Source organism: Carassius gibelio, chromosome A13, assembly GCF_023724105.1.
Source record: "Carassius gibelio isolate Cgi1373 ecotype wild population from Czech Republic chromosome A13, carGib1.2-hapl.c, whole genome shotgun sequence".
Lineage (NCBI taxonomy): Eukaryota > Metazoa > Chordata > Actinopteri > Cypriniformes > Cyprinidae > Carassius > Carassius gibelio.
Genome location: NC_068383.1, coordinates 4,034,466 through 4,057,661, shown reverse-complemented (window position 1 = coordinate 4,057,661; position 23,196 = coordinate 4,034,466). Strand labels below are relative to the sequence as shown.

At 34.9% G+C, this 23,196-nt stretch overlaps 1 protein-coding gene across 5 annotated transcripts in view; it reads left to right on the top strand.

Moving 5' to 3' along the window:
- Positions 1–1,957: 1,957 nt before the first annotated feature.
- Positions 1,958–23,196, top strand: part of LOC128025907 (low density lipoprotein receptor adapter protein 1-B-like) — a 137,198-nt gene continuing 115,959 nt past the window's right edge. For all 5 annotated transcript variants that reach the window (XR_008186283.1, XM_052612509.1, XM_052612508.1 and 2 more), the window contains exon 1: positions 1,958–2,216. Coding sequence is in view for 4 of the 5 variants with exons in the window: in XM_052612509.1 (XP_052468469.1) it covers positions 1,982–2,216 (235 nt within the window). In the remaining variant the exon portion in view is untranslated. The remainder of the gene's footprint in view (positions 2,217–23,196) is intronic.

Genomic DNA, 23,196 nt, shown 5'->3' with positions numbered 1-23,196 from the left:
TGAGTGCCACGATTTTATCTACATAAATTGAATTAAATTTAAAATGTTTTCCTCTAAGAGTAGGTAAATATTTGTTTATCTGATTTCTTGGGACAGATTTTCATTGACAAATGGAACACATCAGTGATATAAATACAAAAATTAAAAATCTATAGAAAAACATTCATATTGCACTGTTGCAAAGTTGCAATCTTGTTACTTTTATATGTTATTTCCAACTGTTTAATGTTCATTTTAAGTTGTTCAAACAGCCATTTTTGGTTAAATTTGACTTTTGATGAATTTGATGAATGTAACTGGCAATTATGCTAGATTTTAATCATGATCTAATCAGAAACACCTTAACAATCAGCTCAATCCTATCTTCTTTTTTTGTTGTTTATATATAAATATTTGCAGGTAACAGTTGCTTGTTTGTTAACTATTGCAGCATCTCATGCTGACAGATTCTCCGAGTTCTAAATGTGAGGCCTTTATCCCCTCATTCATATTACGTGTATGAATAAATAACCAGAGCATTCATATTAAACACATCTCTTTTTATAACCATGCAGACAGGCACAGTTCCACACTTGATCTTTCTTCAGTGCATCACTGGCATGATGTGTGCATAAAAACTCTGGTTCAGAGAAATGACACAAGTCACATTCAGAGGCTCTACTTTTCAGCTTTTATTGTCACATCCACATTATTTTGCAATGCACATAAGCTCTTTTATGTGAATGTGCATTATCTGCTATAACTAGATAAATAACTAGAACAATAACAAAGAATAGTAGAACAAATTGTGCTACAAAGCTGTGTGTCATTGCAAATAAAAAAAGTGAAATGAACACTTGCACATTCAAGTTAAAATGGCCACGCTCAATCTTGTGTTCAAAATAAGGTGGATAGTGATAGTTCACTCTTACGCCATTCCCGACCTGTATGTACTGTATATATCTATCTATTCACCAGTTAAAGCGGTTATATTCTCAGATGAACTGCAGACTGATGACTGGTCTTAATCACCTGAACTGAGTGATCACCTGTTGTTCTGCTGGGAGACCCTGGTTAACTGTAATTATTGTGCATCTTCACATGAAACTTAACAGGTTTTGGTGAATCATAGTAGGGGTCAGAAGAACCTGATGCCCAGGTCTCTATTTGCTCTTTGAACCATACATGCAGGTTGTGAGACGCCATTCTAAACTGACAAAAGGACCAATGACAAGCAAAATGACCATTTCTCAGAGGAACACTCTTGAATGTCTTTTTTTTCTTTATTTCCATTTTTCCATCTCTTTCCCCATGTGGTGATGGACTGTCAGTGTAGAAGCACTCATGTGGATGAGTTTAGACACGGATGAGTGGAGAGAATGACAACTACACTCTCAAAGAAAAGGTTCACTTCTATCTCATCCGTTCTGTATTTCTTCATTGCCAATAAATAGTATATATATACAAAAACCATGCTGACATTTATTGTTAGATTCACTTTTCATGCTTTTATGCTTTTTATAAATTTGTTTTACATATAGGCTACTATTATATTTATAAATTATTATCTATTCAAATAATAATAATAATAATAATAACAATAAAAATAAGGTTAATACATCAAAACTGGATCTTATAACTGCAATATTCTCTGTTAGTATTAGTATTTTTCTCTGTTTATGTTTTTCATTTGTTTATTCAATCATTTCTTTATTATTAACCTTTTCCATTATCCATAATATTATAAACCGTAATATTATGTGTGGTTTAAAGCGTCCAAATACTGTAAAATACATGTTTATCGTTTAATAGTATTGTTTGTTTTAATCACACAAGTCAAACGGCGTTCTGTTTATATATACACGCGAAGCCCCAATCACTGAAAAAACATTATCTGCCTAATTTACATACTAGAACCCCGCCTTCCGCCCACTCACGGCAGCGTCATGATGGAACACTATCCGGTCAATTTACATACTAAACCCCGCCCGCCGTGGCGAACATGTTCATACATCCACCCGGGACCGCGGAAAAGGAAGAAAATTACTGGTTGTCAGAAAAGTTTTCCTGCGGGGAAAGGATCGGGCTCGTTCGGGCAGAGGACCGCCAGAGGATCGCGCTCTCAGGATTATTAATTGTCGCAATAAACATCATGGACGCGCTAAAATCAGCCGGACGCGCGATCATTCGTAGTCCCAGTCTGGCTAAGCAGTCTTGGACCTCTGGAAAACATAAAAGTGAGTTTTACAGCTGTCAGTATGCATGCATTTACTTGGAAACGGTCGTTATAGTTCTTCATTGTATCTGTTGATATGAAGTTCAGAGTCAAAGTTGCTTGCAACCTGTGTGTTAAAGCAGGGATTTACTCGTGTTTACATTACATTGCATCACAAATCTTGAATTGTTGAAATCTTCCGAATTGTTGAATGGGTCCGCTGTTTGTTAGTCAATTATATTTTAGTGCAATTTGAATGCGGTCTTTTTCAGAAACGGTTCAAGTTTTAAATACAAAATCCAATGCCTCTGTGTTCGGTTTTTGACAGCCTGCCCTGCAATGATATTCACTGAATCTACAGCACGATCAGTGTTAGTTCGATTCCCGAACGAACGATTCTTCTGAACTAGTTTCTTACAGTGAATCAAAACCAAACAGCAGAATCGGAGTACCCTTATTTCCCGAAATGACTTTCATGATCCGGCTCTTTTTTTTTCTTTTTATGTGAGCTGAACACATAGCTACTGCGAAATCGGTGCCGTTCGATTCCCAAACGACTGATTCTTATGAACCTGTTCTTTAAAGTGAATCAAAAATTAACGGCGCCATCGTTTTTTTTTAATTGAATAAAAAATGTACTCCAATTCGCAAACGAATGATTCTTACGAGTCGGTTACAGCGAGATCACTGTCGCCCGATTCACGATCAGATTATTCTAACGAGCCGATTCTTTTCTTTTCTTTTTTTTTTTTTTTTTACGTGAGCTGCGAAATCAATGTCGTTCGATTCCCAAACAACTGATTCTTATGAACCTGTTCTTTAAAGTGAATCAAAAACAAACAGCGCGATCGATACAACGATTCGCGAACGAATGATTCCTATGAGTCGGTTTTTTTCTGGTGGAGCTGCAAACATACAACGCGAGCAATTCGATTTCCCGAACAAACGATTCATCGGAACCGTTTCATTATAGTGAATCAAAACCAAATGGCACGCTCTGTACCCTGATTTCCCGAACAAATTACTTATGATCCGGTCATTTAAAGTGAATCAAACCAAAAAAGAAAAAGAAGGGGTTGTGCAGTGGTTTGAGGAACACAACTTGATGTTGAATGTCAAAAAAACTAAATAAATGATCTTTGACCCGAGGTTGGTGGATGATCATAGTCCAATTTTAGTTAATGAGGAGGAAATCAAGCTGGTAACATCATATTAGTATTTTGGTATCTACTTTGATTTTCAGCTGCAATGGAGTCATCATGTGGGCTATGTTTGTACACAAGCTAGTCAGCGCTATTTTTTGAGAAGGCTCAGGGTCTATGGGGTGGATAAAACTATTATGTTACTGTTTTACAGATCAGCTATTGAATTTATAATATGCTGTGGTCTTACAATATGGTTTGGCAATTTGACTGTTAAACTTAAGTCACAACATCAAAATGTGGTTAGAAGAGCTGGAAAAATAATTGGTATCTCCACTTTCTCTTCAGGAAATTTTTGAGAGGTCTGTTAAGAAGCAGAGTCTTAAAATTATTAGTGACCCAAGTCATATTCTCCATAAGGAGTATGAGGTAATGCCCTCGGGCAGGAGAGTTCCAATCAGTAAACTGAATAGATTTTCTCTAATTCCGTTATCTGTCAAATTATTGAATAAGTGATTGAAATTGTTTATGTGGGTGAGGGTAATGTGATGGGTAACATGTAATGTTAGTGTATTATTAGGATTGTGTGGGAATTATGTTTTGGAATGGTTTATTATTATTAATGTGTATATATGTGTATGTGTATAGCCTATATGTAAAGTGGATGTTTGCAGTGGATGTTTTTTTTTTTTTTTGATCTGCTCTCCCAGTTGCCTATGACAATTTTCTCCTAAGGGAGACAATAAAAGAGAACTAACTAACTAACTAACAAACAGAGTGAATCAGGCATGAGGTAGATGTTTCTAAACTCAAACGATAGCTTTATGTGCTTTACAGATGAACTTGAAGTCTTTATTCATTCGAGATGTTCAATAATAGATCATCTTTGGCTCGGTAATACAAGTTCATGATCGTTAGCCCCACGTCCCGTGTTTTCCAGTCCGATGGGCTATCGTGAATAGTGATGTAAAATTCTCGTAGTTGATCGTTTGCACTTGTTTCTAAATATTGCTGATTCAAGCGTTTTAAACAATTCGCGCGCGTTCGGAGCTTGCGCTCACTCATTGAACGCACACACTGCGAGCAGCATTTCAGACAATACGCGTAAAGAGAATGAATTCATCTTTGGCATATCGTAACTTCTGAATGAACACATACACACACAATTATATCAAAATAAATGTCTCTGCATGTATTCTCGTAAACACAATCTGTTATGTTTTAAGTAAACGTATAAAGTGGCCTGCTGCTCAGAGAAATTCCCTGTACCGGTCCGGATAAATCTGTCTCTCTCTCTCTGTTAGTTAGACGACGTGAAAGGGGGCGTGTTTCAAGATACGCAATGGAGTAGACCAAACTAAACAGGGAGGGAGGGAAAACACTTATCCAAACAAATCCTTCATTAAATTGGTGGTATTGCCGACACTTGTGTTGTGTGACTGTGGGTATCTTCAGAAATCCTTGAATCCAGAAATTTGACACCGAAAGATAAATAATTTTTCGATACTCATAGTTTCGATACTTTTTCGTTCAATACCTTAAAGGCATCGAAGTTCGGTACACAGCCCTAGTCCAATGAGTATTTGAGAAAAATCTTTATTTCATAATGATATTTTCCTCCCATTTTAATTTCTTATTATCCAATGAAAGGATATATTTTTGTGAATTTTACAAATAAAAGATCAAAAGGATTAACAATGCAGTTTAATTTTCACAGACTTCTTTGATCATATTTACCAAGGGTGCCGATATTTTTGGCCATGACTGTAGATACACTGTTGTTTGTAAATGCTATGGCTTCTGTTAGCTTTTAATATACGGTTTTATTCTGATTAAAGCTTTGATACAGCACATGAACCATACGCTTGTATCACATGTATAACGTTTCTCATTGTTATGTGAAAATGAGAGTATAAATGGAACAGTTTGTTGGAGCTGATCTGGGTTTGTGAGGTAACTAACCTGGGAAGAAGCTCATTTCAAGATATTCTTCAAAAATAAAATTTTTGGTTCCTGTGCAGAGAGGCAGTTATACAGTTCAGTACAATACAAGGATGAGTCAATGAAGAGCTTTTTGTCTTTTGGGTTAAGTATTTCTTTAAATCTCTGTGCACGCGCACTGGTATCAGCTGTTGGTGTTCCACTGGATCCAGAGGCGTCTTTGATCTCTGATGTTGTGTGTAAGTCCCACAGACAGCACAGTTCAGTCCATCTGCTGCACGGTGGCGGTCCACAAAAACAAGCTTAACTGCCTGGTGACCCTTTGCTTTCACATGGGGAAGCTGTCAGACTGATGTCAGCACACTGTCATGTTTGGGTTTTGGTATGCATGATATATTGGTGACCATGCTAATATTGGCTAGGGATGTGCATTTTAAGCAAAAGTAATATTCAATAATAGTTGGGTATTATTCAATTAGTAGTCGAAAATCGCACCCCTCCCGCGCATGCACCCACGCACCCACACACACATAAACACACACCCATAAAAAGAGAGAGAGGGAGAGAGACTATTCAGGCTTTCAATTTCTATGATAACAAACTGTTTAATTCATTATAGAATAGTCTCTTCTAACCCAAGCCAACTGATAGTTGAATGATTGCTGAAACATATTAATATAACATAACAGAATGACAGCACTTATTAACATAACAGTCAGTCTATTATCAACTTCTGACAAGGCTGTAGGAGCCTAGGACATTACTATTTTAAAAATGAGCATGAACATTAATAGCATTTTTTTTTAAATTACATATTCATTAAGATTAGAACAGATTAATTGAGCCATGAAAATTAGGCTTAAAACACATTAGGCTACGCGCTAAAATATATTGTGAACAGCCTGAATGACAGCACTTATGTGAACATTTATTTCACTAATTTTCACAGCGCAGTCTGTTCATAATTAGTTCGGCCGTAAAGAACTCCCTTTCTGCTATTGCAGCCATTATAATAGTCTAGTTTTGGTTTTTAGTGGCAAAGTGGTCAAATTTCGTTTAGATTCTTTATTAATTTAATTCAGAAATGTTATTAATAATTATAAATATAAATAACATTTTATGTTTGTTAAATTCAAGTTTGTTTGTTTTTTAAATAGCCTACAAAGCGGCCAGCGCAAGACAGTGAGTTGAGCATTTTTGATCAGTTTATCCTTCCCAAAAAAACATAAAAATAAATTAGATTAGCATCATTTAGGAATAAAGTAAAAATTACGATAAGAAAATCATGTTACATTGAGTGAAGTAAAAGTGAATATATTACACCTGTATACTGTATAAAAAATTATTAAAAAAAAGGTATGTGGCACCTGTCATTTTCCACATTTAACACAAAAAACAACATTAGTCTTACTGACGATTTTTTAAACTCAAATTGGTTTATTTCACGAGACACTCGTTTGTATTAAATTGATCAGTTTTTTTTTCAACATGCACTCAAATATCTATTAGTTTTTTCGTGCTTCAAATATTAAACAGGAACATATAATTGAGTCACATGCCGCTTGAAAGTAGGCGAATATCTCCCTACAAATTAAAGAGATTAAAAATCTTAAAGAGCTTAAACAGTCAATGTTTATGGTTATCAACCAGTGGAATATTACATTTAATTCTTTTAACAAATAACACATCATTTTAATGCAGCTAGCTCGTAATCACGACTTAATACATGGGAAACAGGAAGTTTCTCGCTCAGCACAGTGGAGTGCATCGTTTTGTTAACTTTGTGGTTTATTATTTTGAGCTGTTTGGGATGCGGTGACACAGAAGACCCTCTCACAACATATTGCTTTATAAATCTGTTGTGTCTGACACTCAGAAATGTTCACGTAATCATGCTGCACGTATGAGTAGTTCCCTGCTCCGTTGCGGTTAGCGCTCACACTGCATGTGTACTGCACCCTAATTAAACTGAACCATGCTCTGGCCCAATTCTTACAACCAACCGCGTCCGAGTGTGGCATGGAGTGATCACAGTCAACCGAACCGGACTTTGGGGGTCAGAAGTGCTTGGGCACAGTTCACAATCACATCCTCAGAAAATAATCGTACAGCCTAATCGATATTCTGAATATTAAATCGGCTAATCGTATATTTGAAAAATCGGGACCCATCCCTAGTATTGACAATACTTCGTTACTGCCCTGGAGAAATAAAATGCATCCACTGTTCCCATAAGGGTGGGTTCTATGTGAAGATACACAAGGTTATCTTTCCCTCACAACCAAAGTCACACTTCTTAGAAGAGATTCTTCTGTGTGTGCACTCTTCCAGGAGAAGTGTCCATATAAGGAATTCAGCCCTTTATGACGTCATACAGAGCCATACTCGAAAATAACTTTCTGAAACCTATGTGAACCCTGAAGGAGTGTATTTGCCACAGAATTACTCAATTGTACATTCAACTCGTGTTTTGAAACTTCATGTTTAGCATGATAATCCAACTCTTTAACTTTCTAAATAAGTCAGAATGCATGATATAGCATTAGACCTCTTCTATAAAGTAAATGTAAAAGCAATGTATAGATGCACAAAAGTTATTCATTCTGGTTCTCATGAGAGCACCTGGATGTTTGGTTTGGTGCTCAAACTGCACATATAAAACAATAAAATAATAAACAAAATAATAAAGTCGCAAATACTAGTGGTTGAATGATATATGGGCCGATATTTGGTATTTTTCAAATATCGGCATTGGCCATATTTTGACGCCGCTGAGAGAGCAGTGTCTAAGTGCACAGTGCTCACACTCTCTCTCTCTTGTTTGTTGTCGTCATTAACAGTTCTGTCTAATATAAATAGAAGTCTGTCTAATAATCAGATAGAACTGTTAAACAAAGGAATTAATGTATACAGAAAGTATTATAATTATTTATTTTATATTAGGCCTATTAGTAATAGAAAGGCAAACATTATAATATCGGCATTGGCATCAGCTGTCAAAAAACACATATCCTTCGACCACTAGCTAATACTCTTATATTGAAAAATAAAAAGTATAAAATAAAAATGCAATTATTTTACAATACACTTATTTTTTTTATTTATTTTCAAACTTAAAATCAAGAAGGTTTTATTTTGGTAGGTTGGTGTCAAGTGACTTGTGTAAGTGAAGCGTGAAAAACTTAGTATTGCAGTTAGTTGATCTAAAATGGTGATGGCTGTCAATCATGTCCTTATTTACACATAGCACACTTTTTATTTTGGGCGCTTCTGCGCCATTTGTTGCCACCCCTGAATTTAATAATACAGTCATATAAAATATGTCCAGTCTTCCTATATATATTTATATATTTTTCAGTGCTTATCTCGTGATCATTCCAACATGAACTGAATGCGGCATCATTCCCAGGACTGATTTTCTTTCTATATCCATGGTGACTTTTTTAGTGGACTGGGTCAGGGTTTGTACTAATGGTCCGTGTCCTCATCCTGCACAAGACTGACACATTTTTCTATACACTGAGTTCCAGCTCACCTGCTCTGAGGACATTTACTGGTATCAGCTGTGAGAGTCTCTGCAGTAAGAGTGCAGCAGACAGCGGCTGTTATTTCTGAGCTTGTCTTAACAGGAAATGTTTCTCACCACAGCAGATTCACAGCATGATGCCTGAAAACCACAGTCAGTTGTGCCCTGAGCCCGCCCAATCATGGTGCATTCCTAGATAGCAGCAGTGGACTGTAGATTGGTACTGTATCATGAGATTATGTGGCCACTTTTGCTGCCCAGATCTTGAATTTAGGATTTCTAATCAAAGGTTCTAGAATATATTTTGTGAAACTAATGGTTCTGATGCTGAGTTCTGATTAGATGAGTCTTGTACAAAGTAATTGAAAGCTAATGAACTATATTACTTAGCAGAAGACTGTTTGTTCTGATTTTTATGATAATTGTTTAATAACCATTTTATCACATACATGTTGTATTTATTGGTATAGAATATTGACTGTTTGTTTGGTAAAAAAAAATAGATATTTTTCGTTACACTTTATTTTTATAGTCCACTTTAGACATTCTACTGACTGTAAGTAACTTTGTAACTACATGTCGACTACATATCAACTAAATCTCAGAAATTTGCAACTACATGTCAACTAACTCTCAGAGTAGACTGTAGGGTAGGTTTAGGGTTAGTGTTAGGGGTAGGTTTAGGCTTAGTATTAGTTGACAATAAGTTGACAAAGAAAGTGTTAGAATATATTAAGCAGACAGACTACTAATACTCTACTAACTGCTAGTTGACATGTAGTTGCAAAGTTACTTACTGCTAGTAGAATGTCTAAAGTGGACTATCAAAATAAAGTGTTACCATATTTTTTTTTGATTCAGGTAGCTGATCATAGTTTTTATTTTTGTTTAAGTTTTGGTGAAGAACTGATTTATTTTAAGGCTCAAAAACATTTTAAATGTTATATGCATTGATTAAAACAGACAAACCAAAAATAATTTTTTGCTCTGCATTTTAACCAATCCAAGTGCACACACACAGCAGTGAGTAGTGAATTTAATTTATAAATTAATTTTGGAGCTTGATAATAAATATGAATTTTTATGGCTATAAAATATCAACCTTTTTTTATTGGTCACAAAAAATATACAATCGTAGAAGATTATTCCATAAGTGTGGATTAAGTGATATGTAAAACTTAAATATTTAATTAAAGCATTATATGCATTGTTATATTATATTCATTGTTATTAATTTTATTTAGAATTTTGGAGCTTGATAGCTGTAATATTTATGGTTATGCAGTATTAAGTTTTTTTATGTTTAGGTGTGGATTAAGTGATATGCAGAACTGATTTATTATGACTTTTTAAACCGTTTAAAAATCATATGCATTAATGTATCAATTATAATGTTCAATTGTTGTTTTGTGACCTTTATTCTCATCTTTGTTTTGGGTTGTCCCTCTTTGTTAAACTACACATTTCTCCTTTTGAGAAATGACAGGCTGTTTATTTAAAAGTTAAGTAATATATGAAACAACTTTCTTTTATCTGAGAATGTCAGATTGAAACGGCATGAGGCTAAGTAAATGATGACAGAATTTCATTTGTGGCTCAAGTATATGTTTAATGAAAGCTGCTTATTTTGACAAGTGGAATGAGGAATGAATGTAGTGGCCTTTTAGAAATCAGAGTCTATAGAGTCAAAACGGTTATTTCAATTGCATTATAATCATCATTTGAGCAGAGCTTCTGATTTTGCCTGCTGGAACTGTCATGTCAAATAAACCATTATGTTTTGAAGGCCTGATTTAATAGCTCTTGAAGGCTGTGGTGTTTTCATGTCTGTGGACAGGGTCTCAATAGGCTAGTGGCAGTTGGTTTCAGTAATCATGTGCAAGCTTATCGTTGGGTGAATGAAAAGCTCTGTCATTTCCAGAGCCGTGAAGTATGTCTTTTAAGTATATAGAGGGCATTAGTTCCCATCCACTTTTTCAGTTATGTTGGTTGCGGAGATATTTTTCCATTCATTTTTTCCATAAGGATTTTAGGCAAGGAGGTGAATCACAACATTACAAACTTTTATTTAAAGCAAAAACTTATTTGAAAATTAGTCAAAAAAGGTAGGCTCCTAGACCATGATGTTTACCGATGAAAATAACTGCATTCCCATGAAACATTCCAAATGACATAACTGAATTAAAAATTATGGTGAAATAGAAAAATTATTTTGAGAGCGTTTGGAGATGTTTTATGAAAGTGGATGTTTACTGCAAGCTAGTTAGGCATGCTCTACTGGCCCCGACTTTCTGATTGGTGGGATTTTCTGCACAGCATCATGGGTAATGTAGTTGTTCCTCACAAATTCAGCTGTTAAACATGATTATTTTAAAAATAAGTTGAAATAATGCAAACAGTTGGCTTCAAAAAGCTTACACCATTGATTGACAACCTTGGACCTTGGTCTATAAGTCAGCGTTAAAAATATGAATCAAGTTTTTACTTATAGAACCTGATTGTTGCACTCTATTCCTGAAGTAATAAGCCACCTAGTTAATTTTCCACTGGTACATCACTGGCGCTTTATGGGAAATTTTGATGATACCATTGTTTAGGGGTGCACGATAAATATTGTCCGATAATTAATGCGCATCTCGTCAGTAAAGCCGGTTCTCTAATCGGCGGGAAATTCCATCAGGTGTGTAATTTCACATAGAGCAGCTGTTATTACACACAGCTGTTGTTAACTGACTAGCTGCGCAAATAAACGCTGATAATGAACGTGGAGATGCGCAGCTAGTCAGTTAACAATGGTTCCATGAAGTAACAGCTGCTCTATGAGAAATCACACAGGTATTATATGTCAACATAAACCTGGTTGTAAGCAGGAATGGAAATTGCAGGGAATTTAATGATTTTTTTTTTAAAAATTATATATTCGAGTTCATTAATGATTCTTTTTATATGTCTGTAGAAGCCCATAAGTTGTGAGTTCACTTTAAAATGGACATTAAATTTTTTTAAATTTCATTCTCAACAATAATTTTCTGTATTGTAGAACAGCACTTTTTTTTTTACTTTTTATGTGTAAATAATTGTCAAAAGTAATTCGGTACCAAGTCGGTACTAATAAAATTAAAATGTGATGGTACCAGGATTCTTTAAGTACTGGTGGTAACGAGGACCTGGTCAACACGGTTTTTGACGCATACAGCGCTATGATTTCCACGAAGCAGAAAACGCAGACGGAATCTCAAAATCCAGTCATGAAAATGAACATTTGAATATGGACAGTCACGGAATTTGTCAAAGTTAGCATAAATTAATCAAATCAAATCTCAAATCAAATTTACAGACCAGTATCTGTAAATGTTAAGCTTAAAAAAAGTTGGTTGAAATCTGAATCCTGCATTTTCTGCGCATCTCTGTGTGAATGAATAAAAGGTTTGTTTACTACAGAGACTGAAGCGTGTAACGCATGCAGTAATTTCAGCATCTGCCGTCTCAGTGAGGACATAAATACATCAACAACATCACCAGAACTTCTCTGAGTCACTTCACAAGCATTTTACTGTTTCATTTGAGTAAAACCAGTGTTAAAGTTAAAGGTATTCACGGTAGCCTGTCAAAATAAAAGTTCCTTTTTACATAAAGGCATTGTGCTAGAAATATTACTATTATTTAGTAGAATGTATGTTATACTGCTACTACTGTTGACAAAATGTATAAAACCTTTTAAAGAAATAAATCACACAATATTTTTTCCATGTTTTAATTTTAATATAAAATCCCTTTTATGTACCAAAAAATAAAATGTGTTTAAATTTCATTATTTAAAAGTGTGTTTTTTTTAAATTAGCATATTTTTGAGTTTTGCTTTGGTACCGAAATTGGTACAGAGAACTGTGGATTTTCACTGGTATCGGTACTGAATACTGATTTTTTTTTTTTTTTTTTTTTTTTTTTATTTAATATGAGTAGTATACTTATATTAAAGCATTTTCAACATATTTTTTTTTTTTTGCAACAAAATTATTTGATGTCTAATATTACAACTGTGGAATTTTCAATTAAATCAGTTGACTGGAAATCTCTTACTGATTAATATCAGAATATTTATAACATTTGGTTTGATGTTAACCGGGAGCTCAGCAGGTTTCAAATACCTGAACTCCCTTCCTGAGATAAATCTGATTATGTTGACTCAAAGCAAAAATATTGTGTCTGTAATTCCCATCTTTCCGGTGGTGAGGGTTTGGAGCTCCCGCTGGGATGCCGGGAGTGAAATGTGTCATGCAGAAGATCTGAGCGCCGCTGTCAATGTGTAATGGAGACTTTGTCCATCAAAGCTCTCTTTACAAACCAGATTTACCACCTAAGACATCCTCAGTATCTCAGCACTCATATACACACAAACACACTCATATTCCTGCTTGTGTGGCCGGAGATTGGAAGCAGATCAGGGTCAGTAAGAGATTAAGAAAGTGATTTTGTAAAGAAGCAGTGAAATTGATTGGTTATTTAACTTCTCATGTTTAAGTGCTGTTATGGGAGGCCTGTGTGTATGGTAGCGTGACTTGCCCACCGTGGCACCGACCCCCACCATCGTTTTGATATTTTGTAGTAATAAAAATAATTTAGTTCAGTAAAAGAACAGACACTACAATTTAAAACTGAACACGGCTGCTCAATGCAGCGTCCCGAATGACAGTCGCAGCACAGATCTGATTACATTTATCAAGTGAAGAGAGTGAGTTGAGCTGACTGACAAGAAGAGTGAGGAGAGACAGACAAGACGATGGTGGATGATTTAGTTTCGAAACTAAATGCAAAAGCGAATGTTTGGCAATATTTTGGATTTTGAAAAGTCTGTCGCCTTTTGCCGTTTATGTAAGGTGATTTTGGAAATGTTTCTTATTTAATTGATTCCACATTGTTTGCTGATTTTTACTTTATTTAAACTGTGTCATATATGTTTTATATATAGGCTAAAGGGAGTTTGACATTTAACTGCTGCTAATTTGGCACTTTTAAGCTATTTAAAAGTGAAGGAAAGTGAGGAAAACAGGGTAAATTCAAACAAACTACTGTAAGTACAAACAATTGCTTTATGCCAAATTGCCGTTATTTGAAAGTGAAAGTAAAATGCGCATGCCACTTTTACAAGCTATTTAAAGGGAAGGAATACCACGGTGATACTGGTATTACTGGTGTTATCACACGTTGATTAACCTGTGGGAAAGTTTACTTAACATTGCAACCCTATTATATGGCTGGGTGATGTATTGACCATTAATGATATTTAGGGTAGAAGGTGCAAAGGCACCTTTTGCATCTGCTTTTTCTTCTTCTTTCTTTTTTTCCGCTCTTGAGTTTGTGGCAGCCCATATAATGGCATGTGTGAAAGCAGTGATGGAGTACTCGAGTCCTGGACTCGGACTCGAGTCAGACTCGAGTCACTATTCTTTGGACTCGTGACTCGACTTGGACTCGTGGACTGATGACTCGTACTTGGACTCGGACTCGAGGATATATAAAATCGGACTTGAGCATTCATCACGTTGTTTTTGACTAGAAATGTTATAAAAAAAATGTTTCGTGCCCAAGACCGGTCGCGATCTATTCTTTTCCCTCACAGACACTGCTACCGCTCGCTCTCTTTGCTTGACAACACACTCACTGACGTCACTCACTTTACTTTCACTTTACTTTTTTTCCAAAGCGCTCCGGCACTTGCGGGAAAGGATGAAGCTGGTTGGTTAGTTCTTGTCACATTACCCACGGTGCGCTCGCGGAATTCTGAAAAGTTGAGATGTTTTTAACTTGATGCGGTGCGGACGCGCCTGGATGCTGCCGTTATGAGCGCGCATACGTTTCCATTATGAGCGTGCATACCGTGCGCCTACAGTACATTGGAAATAACAAACTTTAGCGTGAAAAAGACGCAATATTTGAACGGCCCTTATCGTTACACGTTGCTTTCTGACCAGGCGCATGCTATCACACACACACACACACACACACACATTCACTTGAACACATACAAACGCACTCACGCTAAATCACTCAGTCACTCACACACAAACGCTCTCTCTCTCTCACACACACACACACTCACTCTCTCTCTCTCTCTCTCTCTCTCTCTCTCACACACACACACAAACTCATTGTAATATGCACATTTCTTTTTTTCGCCGAGTGTATTTCTATATACAGTGTTAAAGGATTAGTTCACACAAAAAAGAAAATTTTCTAACCATTTACTCCTCCCAATGCCATCCAGGATATCCATGGCGTTTTTTCTTAAACTATGTATTTTAAGGAAAACATTTCAGGATGTTTTCTTCATGTAATGGACTTCAGTGTCTATCAACTCAGTTGGTTGCTATTGTTTCCTCAAAAAACAAACAAAAAAATTCCAATAAGGGACTCGAGACTCGACTCGGACTCGAACTCTGGTAATGGGGACTCGACTTGGACTCGACTCGGACTCGACTCGGACTCCTCTTTGGTGACTCGGACTTGGACTCGGACTCGAACACTGAGACTTGAGACTCGACTCGGACTCGACAGTTGGTGAATCGACTACAACACTGTGTGAAAGTTGTGAAATCTGGCACAGAGATAGAGGACGGTCTCAACATTAACCACCCTTTCAATACCACTACTGAGGTGAGACTCTTGAGCAAGGCACCGATCCCCCAACTGCTCCATGGGCATGTTCACAATGTGTGTGTGTGTGTGTGTGTGTTCATGTGTTTTGAAAGAGGCCAGGATTCCAGAAAAAAATTGCATATATCATGGTTTCCACAAAAATTTGAAGCAGCACAACTGTTTTCAACATTTATAATAATAATAAATGTTTCTTGAGCAGAAAATCAGCATAACAGAATGATTTCTGAAGGATCATCATGACACTGAAGACTGGAGTAACTATGCTGAAAATCCAGATTTGCATCACAGAAATGAATTACATTTTAAAATAAATGTAGAAAGAAAAGAACTATTTAAAATTGTTGAAATATTTTACTTTATTATTGTTTTTACTATATATTTTTTAAATCAAATAAATAAAGCTTTGGAGAGCATAAGAGACTTCAGAAACATGAAAAAATCTCAGAGGCCCCAAATGTTTGAAAATTTTGATAAATATCGATAAATATTTTATAAATATATAATAAACAGTTTAATATTATATATTGATATATTGGTGCATATTAATAAAATAATATTTAAATATAATTTTTTCATAGTGTTCGTAGTAAGAACCAGTGTAGAAAACCTGCAGCTCATTATTTTTAACATTGATCATTTGGTCAAAATGATTGTTTATTTGATGGGAAATAATGGCTTTTTCAGAGAAATACATAAATATTGAGATTGAATATTGTCAAATGGCTGAAATAATATTTTTAGCTATATTTTTTAGTCATCTCTGTGAGACATAATTCATCAGCATGTTTTAATTTGCCAATCTGTAAAATGAAGATGCAGCAGGTCTTTCAGAGGTCTTTCACTTTCAGAGAGCCTATTGATTGTGTCTTTTTGCAACCTGTAGATATGTTTGTGTGTGTGTGTGTGTGTGTGTGTGTGTAACCTGGGGCTAAATACAGCAGTGACACAACCCTTCAGATCTCTTTAAATCATCATGTTATTTATGGGGTCTCACGACACACACACATCTCATCTCCGCTGATCCTCTTGGCTTCATCCTCATCAAGGTTACTTTTAAAGTAGAATTTGCATATAAATATTCAAGGACATTATTATGGTTTCAAGGAAAGTTTTTCAACATAAATAACTAAGTGTGTGTGTGTGTGTGTGTGTGTGTGTGTGTGTGTGTGTGTGTGTCAGGCAGTGTCAGGCTGAGATCTCTTTCCTCCTCCTCTGCAGCTCTGTCATCTCTTGTTTTATCTCCTGACTGAACAATGCTCCTATTCTGCTATTCCCATCTTTCTCTGCGACGGCATGATCTGTGTTACTTGAGTTCACACAGATCTGTCCCAACAGCCTCTGTGTTTCATAGCAGAACGTAAAGTTCTAGTCCCATTAATTTTCAATATAGAGAAATGGATTTTTACAATAACTACCCGAGGTCATGTGCACGATACTGTAGAAGCCACAAGTCTGTGTTTTTTTTTGTGAATATGTCAATGTATTTTGTTGTATTGTTGTTAGTGTTGTTCAGTAATAGCAGTATCTTCTTGAGTTGTGCATTTCCACAGAAATCTCTCACGGCTGTTTTGCTGATAAATGCAGTGGTCATGTGATGGGTTCTGTAGATAGTGTTCTTGTGGCTCAGTGGTAGAGCATAGTGTTAGCAACGCAAAAGGTCATGGGTTCAGTTCCCAGAGAACCACATACTGCTAAAAAAAAATGTTTAGCCTGAATGTACTGCAATTCGCTTTGGATAAAAGTGTCTGCTAAATGCATAAATGTAAAGAGTCAGCAGTGACCAGCACTACTGTGAATCTAATACTGCCTCAGTGCGTGTCAGAGGGTGATCATCTTCAAGAAAATGTCCGACTTATATTTTAGCCTCAAATCAACTGAAGAAATTAAGAAATTAGAATGTGAGGCTTTTTAATTGGACTTTTAAAATTAAGCACGTTTTCTCAATTTTGAATGATTTTTTCCCTAAAAAACCCAAGGCCTGGCCCAGCAAATTGGTTTGAATGTTTTAACACAACATAATGGATTGATTCAATCAGTATCATATTCTGTATCATTTGAATACATGAAGGCCATACATATTGCATATTTAAACTTGTTTAACAAACATTAGAAATAAAAAATAAAGCATTAAAATAAGTGATTCACTTGTAATCGACCAGTCTCTGTCATCCTGTTTCCACCAAGAATTTGTTTCTCTTTGTTTATTTACTTATTTTTAAAGAATATAAGGGGCAAAATAATTTACCATGCTAATCAACATTATGCCACAGATTAAGCTTTTGAACTTGTATTGAACCCCAAAATATTCCTTTTATTTGCATAAATTGTTCTTATACTGGAAAAAAAGGGTGTAGCAGTTACATTGGAAACATTTTTACTCCGAAATTATTCAATTTCACAAGTAATGAAATACTGAAAAGTATTCATATTGTGAAACTGCAAGTAACACATTGAATTAAATATGAAAAAAAGTGAAACAAGACTAAAATAATAGTCTTGGCTTTTATTTCCAACTTCATCATTTTTATTATTTTAGTAGTTGGCATATGATTTCTGCACCTCCAGTGTCACAGTGAAAATATAATAACTGATGAAATTTCACACAGGTTTTCTCAAACACTCCTTGAGGGCGTATAAATCTCTTTTTACAGTCTGGAGCGGATCTCCATCTAAGTGCTATTTTCAGCTGTGGTTCAGGAGACGGCGGATCCGTGTTTGGAAAAGCTGAGCTCACGCAGCGAGAGCTGTAATCAGAGCACACCTCAGACAGTTAGCGTGTTGATTCAGCAGCTCTGTGACTGACATTGAGGCCGTATCCTCAAGAAGCTGCTGGTGGTGCTTTATGGATGGGTCTGTGCAGACCGTAGGGAACATGATTACATGTCAGTGATTACAGTGTCATCGGAGATGCTCACAGGAAACTGACTCAGAGCTTTATGTAAACAGCAGCCTTGAATGCATTTGAGAAACGAACGACCTGACCCTGGAAATGGGATCCAGGAAATTGGGTCGGAATTTAATGTTTAGAGTGTGGAAGCGGGTCTGTTTCAAAACCTAGGGAGCATTTTAAGGCATCATAGATGAAGGTTGTTTCTTCTGAGATTACTTCTTCTGGCCAAATTGTAAATAATGAATAATGAAAATCATTGTAAAAGTGGTACGTAAGACTCACAAAGTTCTTTACAACCACCACCCATCAAAAAATAAATTAAAATAAAATGAAATAAAAACTTGCAAAAATTGATTCAAATGTATTACTAATGTATAGTAGAAGGTACTTTGCAAAGTAATATTAATTTTAATAAATGAATAAAAAGTTATGATGATAAAATTAATAATAATAGTGTTATATTTTTAATAGTTGTTCTTCCATGTTTTGATTTTAACAGTAAGCCTCTGTTGTGCAGGTTTTTGTTTGTCCAGTTACATTGTCATTTAATTACATTTTAAAAGATTAATTAAATTGATATTGTTTTATGTCCTCATTTGCTTACTAACATTTTGATAATACATTTGTATGAAATCAAAACTATTAAAAATATTTTTGTTTAATTGACAAAGCTGAAATAAAATAAAATACATTATATTAAAAACGTATTTTTTTTTTTTTACTTTATTTATCTGAAGTACAGTGGGGTTTAGCTTGAAGTATTATTTTACTAAAATAATATAGTAATAAATGAAAATAAAGGCAAATAGAATAAATGTAATAAAATGTAATGTAAAAAAAAAAAGTAAAAATGACAAAAGTACATAACAAAATGCATGACAAAATTACTAAAACTTAAACTAAAAATAAATGAATAAATAAATAAAGGTTAATTTAAAATGAATAAATATTATAAAAGTATAAAAAAGTGATACTAAAATGATGCTGCTAAAATCTTAAGCTTAAAATGCTTTTGGGAAACACAGCCCTCAATAATTTGTTCATGAATCAGACATTCTCAGTGCAACCTGATTTGAGTTGTCTATTGGGTGTCCCGACTGAGCCTGAGTCGCTCCTGCTAACAACATCTCCCAACAGCCCCCTCATTTAGAGGCCCAATCCCGTCCAATCTAGTGAACAGGACACAAGGAGTTTTCCTAGAGAGATGTGGAATAGCTCCGGGGTCTCTGTGACTGACAGCTGGGGGAAAAGACTGATCACTGGGCTTTCTGCTGGTTTCATCAGTACCTTCCTGCTGAATGTGATGTACCTGCACATGCTTCATTCTGTCAGCTAGAAAACCTACTGAAAAGGGCTAGTACAAACATATTTCAGATGGGATTTATGAAGCCTTCTGGCTTCTTTGGCAAATAATAATATAATGGACAGATGCAGACAAAGCAGATGCATTCTGTTGACTTCCAGTTAAGCAACACAGCTCTTCATGCCAAGAGTGTAAGAGAAGCATTCATATTGCGTTGATTATTTGATAGCACTAATTTAACACCAGAGATAGCTGCCAACTGGATCAGAGTTTAATGGCCTTCCAGAAAATGACTGATAAATTGGGAGGCTGTAATTAGAAATGTTAGGACACTTCCAGAAAGTGTGTCAGCGAAGCAGGCTTTTTTCCACATTGATCCCTGGCTTTCGTTTGGATGGGGAAGACTATGAACATTAGTATCTTAAATTGCTGAAATCTTTGCTTCGTTCCTGTGCGTCATCCTACCCAAATCCGGGATATCTGTTCCTAAATCTTTCTCGCTCAGGTGTTCTGGAATTAGACTATATTGTTTTTCCTTTTAAAAAGTGTTTTGATATTGTTTGCTCACGACCTCTGAAACAGAGTTATTATCAAAACTAAAACCATAAAAAAACATGTTCATCAGTATTAAAAATAAAAATAAAAAGATATTAATAATAAACCTACACTTGTTTTATTTCAGCTCGTTGTCAAGGCAGTATTTCTCATTTTTTTAAAGTGCTAAAATAAATTAAAACTAACTAATAACTAAACCAAAAAAAAACTACCAAAAACTGTCCAAAGGGTTAAAAAAAGTTTTTTTTCATCACACTTATTACTAATTACTAATTTTGAATGGTAGTGTATCACAGTTTTTTTTTTTTTTAAATATTTAGAATGATATCTAAAGGATCATGGGATACTGAAGACAGGAGTAATGATGCTGAAAATTCAGCTGTGCATCACAGCAATAAATTAAATTCTAAGATATATTACTATAGAAAACAGTAACTTTAGCAATAATATTTCACAATATTACTTTTTTTTTGTGTGTATTTTTGATAAAATAAATGCAGCCTTAAAGAACATAGGAAACTTTTTTTTTTAAAGTAAAAATCTTAGAATTGATTTGAAAACAGAAAATCTACCAATAAACTGTAATTCAGAACAATAAAAGTATTTAACTCTACTTTGATATGGGTTTTGTTCAGAGGTTTGTGTGTATTTTGATAATGAGCGGCTGATATGAAGTAACTGGAGTACTGTCAGTGTTTCAGTGTTTAACATGAGCTGCTGGTTTGAGGATGGGAGTGAAATTCTGGTGTAGATGTTATCTAGTACTGACTGACCCACATTTCCAGCACTGTTTACACCCTGCACAGATACTGTAACCTCATCTGACACAAACCATAGCGCTCCAGGCTACAGACTGCATAATTTACAGTAGTTAAACTACAGTCACGCTGAGCTTTTGAAAAAGTAGTCGTTCACTAAACTGTAAGTTACTAAAAGAAATAGCTTGCAGCGAAACAGGGGATATGTTTATTTATTTATTTAAAAATATAAACGGTACCTATTTATTTTTTAAGTAATTATTGGAAAAAGTATATTTTATTTATTTTTAAAAAGTACTTTTTTAAAATACTAAAAAGCGTCTATTTAAAAAAACTCACATATTTTTATTTATTTATATGCTTATGTGTTTAATTATTTACATTTTCTGAGAAAACATAAGGTGTTGTAGATGGTTGCTTACTTGATTTGGCTTTTTGTTTTTTTGTTTTTCCATCCTGTTTTCCCTCCAATTCTTTTCAATTTTTTCCACTAAATTCTTCCATTATTCTGTGCACTAATATATAAATAATACAAATTATTGAACGGCAATTGTTACTTGGATAGATTTTAGTAAAACATTTAAATATATAAAGAAGGCACACAAAGACCTCTTTGAGTATTGAATATTCTGTGAGATTGTCGAACTAGTTTGGAATCAGTTCAAATTTGAGTTTCGATTTATTCACTGAAATGGATGGTTGTAACAAAAATGAAAAGCAAATGACATCTAACAAATGTTTTTTTTTACTGATAAATGATAAAATGCGAAACCATACTAATGACACGCTTTTTAGGAATCTTAAAAGGCCAAATGAAAAGTGCATTTAAATCATGATGTAAACATTACCCAAGATACCCCTGCTCTAGTGTGAAACGCTTCTCTCTCATTCCTCTGATGTGTTTGCGTTTTATCCGACTGCTGTGTATCAATGAACGTGTTAGGGATGAGTCAATATATGAGATGATGCTTTATGAAATATAAGTCAGTTACTTCAGCAGATCTTGGGCTGATATTCCCTTTGATGTTTGTTTATGAGTGGAGCCGTAAACATGCAGATGTGATTTCTTTAATCTCACTTCTGTTTCCTCTCTACTCCACCCGTCAGATCTCTCTCTTTCTCTCTCCACTCCATCTCTCGTTCCTCGCTCTCCTCTACCTCTCCTCTTTCCTATCAACAGTTTGAGGGTTTCTGTCCTGTTCATTTCCTTTAATTATGATGCATTTATGCATTTTATCCAAAGCGACTTTAAAGTGCATTAAGGCTATACATTTTGTTCCCGGGGAATCTAACCCCCAACCTTGCGCTTGATAAAGCAAATGCTCTACCAATTGAGCTACAGGAACACTGCTGTATCACTTCTGTCCTGTCCCTATTTGGATATCACAGCACTGGTTAGTTTTATTTAGAGCTCTGTCAGCCTGTTGATTTAATGATAAATAAGGAAAAAAAATAAATTGGGTATAAATAATAAATAATATGTAATTATTTAATCTTAATTAGTGACACTATAAAATGTGTGTGTGTATTTATTTATATATATACATATATATAAATAATATATATATATATATATATATATATATATATATATATATATATATATATATATATATATATATATATATATATGTGTGTGTGTGTGTGTGTGTGTGTGTGTGTGTGTGTGTATGCTAAAATCATGCTAAAAATGCCATTGTGTAAATGATACAATTTAAATAATATGTAATAGTTCATAGCTCATTGTAATTTAATAAAATGTGTGCGTATATAATTTAATAATAATAAATATATGAATGTGTATTTATTTTTAAATATAATTATATTTTATACATATATATTGTTTAAAAAAAATTCAATAGTGCAACCATTAGTGCAATACCATAGCCTTAAGTTTTTTTTTATGTAAAATATAGTTTTGACTTTTTTCTTATTGAATGTGTTTGTGACAGGTTCAGTGAGAATGCAATCTCCTTTTGTTTGGATGCTGTTCTTGAAGCTTGTTTATTGATCCTGCATTGTTCCAGAAGACTGCAGGGTTTGTGGATCTGGTCAATGGGAATCATGTATGCTTGTCTCTGGTCTGTATTAATGCCTCTAGCAGCTCTGTGTTGTCACACACACTCGCAGTTTGTCATCTCTGGCACTACTGGGTGTGTATGTATGTGTGTGTGTGTGTGATGTGCTCTGATTCCTTACACGCTTTGAAGTTCATTGGAGCAGGACGACC